The sequence below is a fragment of the Elephantulus edwardii genome, unplaced genomic scaffold (genome assembly GCF_000299155.1).
Source record: "Elephantulus edwardii isolate Elephantulus edwardi_28Jun2011 unplaced genomic scaffold, EleEdw1.0 scaffold00210, whole genome shotgun sequence".
Taxonomy (NCBI): Eukaryota; Metazoa; Chordata; class Mammalia; order Macroscelidea; family Macroscelididae; genus Elephantulus; species Elephantulus edwardii.
In genome coordinates, this window is record NW_006399960.1 from 1,082,815 (window position 1) to 1,090,175 (window position 7,361).

General features: G+C 37.7%; 1 protein-coding gene across 1 annotated transcript in view; it reads left to right on the plus strand.

Moving 5' to 3' along the window:
* The window catches only part of OTC (ornithine carbamoyltransferase), a 97,503-nt gene that overhangs the window by 36,728 nt on the left and 53,414 nt on the right, over positions 1-7,361 (plus strand). Inside the window, exon 3 of the mRNA XM_006897513.1 lies at positions 1,763-1,850. Within this exon, the coding sequence (XP_006897575.1) occupies positions 1,763-1,850 (88 nt within the window). The remainder of the gene's footprint in view (positions 1-1,762; positions 1,851-7,361) is intronic.

The following is a 7,361-nucleotide window of genomic DNA, read 5'->3' on the forward strand; positions in this document are numbered from 1 at the left end:
CAAGTTGTGCCAAGAAATCTGGAGAACGACCACTTGGCCAACTGACTGGAAGAGATCCATATTTGTTCCTATGCCAAAGAAAGGCGACCCAACCGAATGTGGAAACTACAGAACAATTTCACTGATTCCACATGCAAGCAAGATTTTACTGAAGATTATCCAAAAACGACTGGAGCAGCACATGAACAGAGTATGATGCAGTGCTGGCAGTTGTAGATATCTATGAAACTCACAGCCTTAATCAAGAGAGAAAACATGTCCATTATTTTGGAAATTTTCCCACTGCCCCATCTAAGACATTAAAAGAGTATATACTTGTTTGTATCTACCTACTTTGTTCCAATGCCCACCTTTCATATGAAACAATTGAAAATACCATGGCTTGGATCATGTGTACCATAGTCTTTAAATTGACATCTTTACTCTTTAGCACTTTAAAGAAGTCCTTGACAGCAGATTTTCCCAGTGCAACACATCTTTTTATTTCTTTGTTGCTTTTGCCATTGGTTTTGACTGTGGATTCAAGTAAAGTGAAGTCGCTGACAACTTCAATTTTTCTCTATCTAGTAATGTTTCCTGTTTTTCCAATGGTGAGGATTTTTGTTTTGAGATGTAATCCATATTGAAGGCTGTATACCTTGATCCTCTACAGCAAGTACTTGATGTCCTCTTCATTGTCTACAAGCAAGGTTGAACCATCTACTTAACTCGGGTTGTTGATAATTCTTCCTCCAATCCTATTGCCATATTCTTCTTCATTATAGTCCAGCTTCTCAAATTATTTCCTCAGCATAGAGATTGAATGGGTATGAAGAAAGGATCTAGGCCTGAAACTCACCTTTCCTGATTTTAAACCATGCAATTTCCACTTGTTCTGTTCACGCAAATGTTTTTTGGCCTATGAATAAGGAACGTTGAAAAACAATCAACACCTTTTAATTGTGAAGCTGGCAAGCATATTGAATATATCATGTACTGCCAAAAAAACAAATCTGTCTTGGATGAAGTATAATCATGGTGCTCCTTAGAGGCAAGGCTGGTAAAATTTTGTCTCATACTTTGGCCATATTATCGGGAGCATCTAGAGCTTGGAAAAAGATACCATGCTGGGAAAGGCAGAAGATTGATGAAAGAGAAGACACTCAAGAAGATGAATTAAAGTGACTATTAAAATGGGCTCAAGCATGTTGGAGATTATGAGGACAATACTGGATACAGCAAAGTTCTAATCTGTTGCCAAAGGGTTATTAGAGTTGTAGCTGTGTGAAAATGTATTTAGACAGCATCTAATAACATTAACAACATTTTTGCTCATCATGTTGTCTGTAAAATGAAATATTGTTCCATGTATTTGTGATTAGTTACTTCTTATTGTTGCCTAGTATTGCTTTGTTTCCATAATATTTCATTTTTGTATAGCAGGCTTTTCCCATTTTCCTAGGTATGCATCACAATATAAATAATTGAAGCTAAGCATAGCTTCCAAAAGGGAAAAATCCTCCATTATTACCTGGTGCTGCACAGGGGAGTAGTGGAATGGACATCCAGCTGAAGGAGAGTTGAATGCTTTGTGTGCAAAATTTTACTCATTTCTCTATATTCTACATTTTGCTTTTTCCTATCAGAGAAGTTGGAATAATTTAGATATTATTACTTTTTCCTATTAAGATGGTATTAAATTCTTGATATTTTGTTTCCCACTTTAGATTCCCCCCACTCCCAAAAAGATAATTCCTTTTTCTTTCTTTTTTTTTTTTTACAGGTTTTGCACTCCTGGGAGGACACCCTTGTTTCCTTACCACACAAGATATTCATTTGGGTGTAAATGAAAGTCTCACTGACACAGCCCGGTTTGTAAATCTTTCTTCATTCCAGATCTTGATTCAGAATCTGGGGGGTGATTAAATTGTGAATGCTTCTCTTTAAGTTATGGTTTTCCTCCTCCGTACACTTCGTACCATTCTCATATCTCTCTATTGCTCTTGTTATTTGATATTCTGATTTTCTCTTCCTCATCCTCTAGCCTCTTTTACTAGACTAACCTAATATTTTTTTCTCCTAGTAGCAACTTTAAGTATCAGTCTCAACTCTTATACCCAAGAGTTCCTTATCTGCTCAAGGTTCTGTTATAAAATTATGAATTTAGATATACTTAAGAGAGCTCTTGTGGCATAGTTCATAGGGAGTTGGGCTACTAAATCAAAGACTACGTCTCTTTGGAGGTTCAAATCTACCAGCATCTCCATGGGAGAAATACAGACAATCTCCTCCAATATGATTTTTAGCCCCAGAAAACTAATGACGTTTCAGCTGTGAGTCAGTTCTGACTCAATTGCAATGACTTTGACTTTTGACTACATAATCTCATGCAAAATTGACATTCTTTACTTGAGGAAATAGAGGTCTTAGGAAATTTACTTCTATGATAGCTTATAACTTGTTAGTTATAATAGTGTAATAATCTTAATAGCCAACATTATGGGTTGTTTAATACATTATAGATATTGTTACAAGTGATTTACCACCTGAATCCTTATAAAAATTCAACCAGTTTGGCGCAATAAGGTAACATATAAAGAAAGCTTATTTGCTGCTATAACACAAAATCTCAAAATGTCAATAGCTTAACAAAATGCTCCAGGTTGGTGAAAGGCAGAGATTGAAAATGTATGGGGTAGTTTAGGGACTCTACCCAATAGTGGCTCTGCTATCTTAACATGTGACCTCTAAGGTTGCCTTGGGTACCAGCATCCAGCCAGGATCTAGGTGATGAGAACACAGAAATGGCATACCAGTTTCAGAGCCACCCTAGCATGGAGGTAGCACACATCAGTTCCACTCACATTTCATTGCCATGAACTAGTCACTTAATCCTAGCTAGGTAAAAGGAGAGGTGGGAAAAAGCTCTTAACTACTATATAAAAGACTAAAGCATAGGCTTCTGGGTTCGTCATGCAATGCTCCCATCAGTGTCATATCTTGATGACAAAGTGAAAGCAAATGCCTTTGTTAGATATTTTGCCCTGAGTAAAACTAATGATGTTGTTGTTGTTGTTGTTATGTGCTGCCGAGTCTTTTGCGACTCATAGCGACCCTATGTACAACAGCCCTAAACCCTGCTGTATCCTGTGCCAATCTCATTGCCTCTGACACACCCATCCCGATTACCCCAGTCACTGAATCAATCCACTTCATAGAGGGTCTTCCCCTCCTGCGCTGTCCCTCTACTCTACCCAGCATGATGTCCCTCTCCAAAGACCTGTCTCTCCTTACAACATGTCCAAAGTATGTCAGGCGAAGCCCCAGAATCCTTGCCTCCAAGGAGCAGCCTGGTTTAACCCTCTCTAGGATGAATCTATTTGTTTTCTTGGCAGTCCATGGTACAGTCAGTACTCTTCTCCAGCACCACAGCTCAAAGGCGTCAATTCTCCTTCTATCCTCCCTAGTCATTGTCCAACTCTCTTATCCATAACAAGTGATTGCAAAAACCATGGCCTGTATCAGGCGCACCTTAGTCTCCAGAGAGACACCGTTGCTCTTGAGCACTTTAGAGAGGTCCCTAACCGCAGACTTTCCCATCGCAATATATTTTTTATTTCCTGGCTACTGGTGCCAAGAGTGTTGACCGGGGAGCCGAGCAAACTGAAGCTGTGAACAATCTCAATCTCTTCGCCATCCATCCTGATGCTACTGATTGGTCCAGTGGTGAGAATCTTTGTCTTCTTGACATTGAGCCTCAGTCCATATTGAAGGCTGCAGTCCTTGACCCTCTGCAGTAATTGCATGAGGTCCTCCTCAGTTTCAGCAAGCAGCGTTGTATCATCTGCATAACTAATGACTATATTTTTATAAAATGTTATACCATAAAGTAGCTCCTTGCAGACACTGCTTTTCATAAAAGCCACCCTAGTATGTATTAAAAATGCACTTCATTTGGTTTACTGAAGAAATCTCAAATAATGTGTCCTTAACCCTTTTAGTTATGGTATTTCAGATGGGATAATGTTAGCTTTAAGCAAAAGTGCCATGTTCATTTTCTGCATGCAAAGGACAAGAGTAGTCAGCAAACATACATGAACTTTTCTTTCATATATGCTGTTACTGACTAGGATTATGTTTATATAGTAATTCTGTTTCCATAAACATGAAATATACTTTATTGAAGACCAAATAGTACAAACCTAGCTATGGGAGCTCTGGTGGCCTAGTCCGCTGCTAACCCAAAGGCAGTGCCTCTCTGGTGGTTCAAATCCACCAGCAGCTCTGAAAGTGCAATATGGACAATCTTTTCCTTTGCAATAGGCAGACTCTTGAAAACTTGCTGGAGGGCCAGCTATGCCTCAGCTCTAACTTGATGGCTGTGAAGGAGGTTTTTTGAGTGAGCTAAGGGATGAAACTGAAGGCTTTTCAAGGGATGTTATTTCAGAAGTGAATGGCTAATCCTTTTCCCTAGTTTGTCTTAATTAAAGCTCTGCTTTAGTATAGCAACTGATAAGCATTGTACCCAAAAGAGCAGATGATAAGAAAGCAAACATAAACATATTTAAGTTTTTAAGAGCAAAAACATGCAAAAACACTTCCAAAGTACAAGAAACCAAGGAATAAATGACTATTCCCCTATAAGTAAACCATAGGACAAGCAAACATACAGATATAATGGACAGCAGGGGCTCCCACATCAAGGCTGCAACACCTTCAATATGGATTACATCTCAATATCAAGAAGACAAAAAAAATTCTCACCACTGGGCCAATAAAAATGATAGATTTTTTAAAAAGGATCAAAGTTGTTAACAGTTTTATTTTGCTCGGATCCACAGTAAGCATCCAAAGGACAAGTTGCACTGGGAAAATTTGCTGCTAGAATTTCTCCAGATTTCTAAAGAGTAATGATGTCGGTATAAAGACTAAAGTGTGTCTGATTCAAACCATGGGCTTTCAAATCACTTGCTATGCATCAGAGAGCTGAACAATGACTGAGAATGAGAAGAGGAACCAATGCCTTTGAGTTGTGGTTCTGGAGAAGAGCATTGAATATGCCACTGACTGTCAAGAGAATAAATAGGTCTATCTTGGAGAAAGTGAAATCAGGTAAAGTTGAAAGATAAAATATAGATAAACTTAAAATTAAAAGCACATTTTTTTTAAAAGAAAAGACAACCTTACTGGGCTTTTTTTTTCCTTTTAAAAAGCTCCATAGTTTTATTTGTGCGAATATCACAGGATAATGAGCCTTGAGGCTAGGAATAGTTAAAGAGGAAGAGGAGAAAAATTTTGGTGTACAGAAAGAATAAAGATAGTGTAATAGGCGAAGATGTGGGATGTTATTAATGAGGGGGAGAGTAACTACTGTGAAAAATCCGACTTTCTCCGGTACACCACATTACTGTTTAATCTTCCAAAATCTCTGACAAACAAGATATGACTGAGATTCAGAAATTCAGTAAACCTAAATTGGAGAAGACAAGAGAAATCTACTGCCTTCTACAGAAGCTATTGACCAGGAGAAGCAAGGAGGTGAATCTTAATATGTATCCTGTCAATGTATACCATACAATCCATAGTAATTACCTTGTTAGGTTTTTGCAGAAGTTTAACTTTGTAAGATGCAATAAGACCAGATAACATTTAAATGACAAATCAAGGCACCAGACACTGATTGAAGATGCTGCTTCTCTAAATGATTGTCTGACTGTTTGGGGGACCTGCTAGAATAAAAAATGGATGCAGGTTAGTAAAAGAGAAACCTGAGGGGGAATAAAGTAAATGTAGGGGGAAAGGGGGGAAAGAAGAAAAGGAAACTGTAGTTAGGAAGTTTTCATTGAAGTGTCACTTACTTGTTCAAATGGTTTAATTGGTATGTAAGCACTACGAATACAATGTTGATAAGGCAAAAAAAGATCCTGTTCCAATAGAAACTATATTCTAGGGTAGAGACATGTTCACTAAACAATAACTAAAGGTCAGAGACATGTTCACTAAACAATAACTAAAGCATAAGGGTTAGGCAAAAACAAGTGCTATGATGAAGCTAAAACAGGATGAGCTGTTTATGGGGATGGAGACCATTTTAGCCTGGTATGGAAGCAACTTTAAAAAGGCTGAGGATCAGGAAAGATCTTTCTGAAGAGATGGAGTGACATTGCAAAGTCAGAAAAAAGACCAAGTTATGCCATTATGCAGGTGCCATCATGTTGGCACAATGGAACCCTGCCAAGTCAGATACTATCCCTTACAATCTCCACTGTGCTTATGCCAATTGTAGGCATTGTGCCAACTCATCTTGTTGAAGGTCTTCCTCTCTTTTGCTGACTCTCTATTTTTCTAAGTATGATGTCTTTTTCCAAGGACTAGTATATCCTAATAAAAACATAACCAGAATATGTGAGATGAAGTCTCATCTTTGCTTTTGAGTAGCATTTTGGCTTCAGTTCTTCCAAAGCAGATTTGTTTGTTCTTTAGGCAGCCCATGGTATATTCAATATTCTTCATCCACATCACAATTCAAAGACATCTATTCTTCCTGGATCTTCCTTACTCATTCTCCATCTTTCATATGCATGTGAAACAATTGAAAAATACATGGCATGGGTCAGGTATACCTTAGTGGTTAAAGTGACATCCTTGCTTTTGAACACTTTAAAGAGGTCTTTTACAGCAGATTTTCCCAATGTGACATGCCTTTGTTTTCTTTACTGCTGCTTCTGTGGGTGTTGATTGTAGATCCCAGTAAAATGACATTATTGACAACTTCAATCCTTTCTTCATTTATCTTAATAGTTTTTACCAATCTGGTTCTGAAATTTTTGTTTTCTTTACACTAAAGTGTAGTCCATACTGAGGATTGTAGTCATTGATGTTCATTGAGAAATACTTTAGGTCTTCTTCCTTTTTTGCAGCCATGGTTTGTCATCTGCACATTGCGGGTTATTGATGAGTCTTCTGGTATACAAGGAACTAAAAAAAAAAGTATGAATGCAGGTTGAAATGTTTATTGTTGTAAAATCCAAAGGAAGGAAACAGTGCAGTGTATTCAAGAACAGAGTGAATACCTTTCCTGTTCCAAAAATCTTCAAATAAACCCATTTTAAATCTGAAATGAAAATAAAACAAAAGCAAATACACTGAGGGATGATTCCCTAGTCTCAGTCACCAAAGAAAGAGAGAAAATATGATTATTGGATCAGACAAGAAAATTAAATAAGCTTTCAAAATAAAACATATTGCTCTCCTCCTTGATTAAAAAGATAAAAGCTGCTTACTACAACAGTGGCACCATATAGCATTTGTCCCTTTGTGACTGAGATACCTCACTCAGCATAATGTCCTCCAGGGTCACCCATTTTGAATAATATTGCATG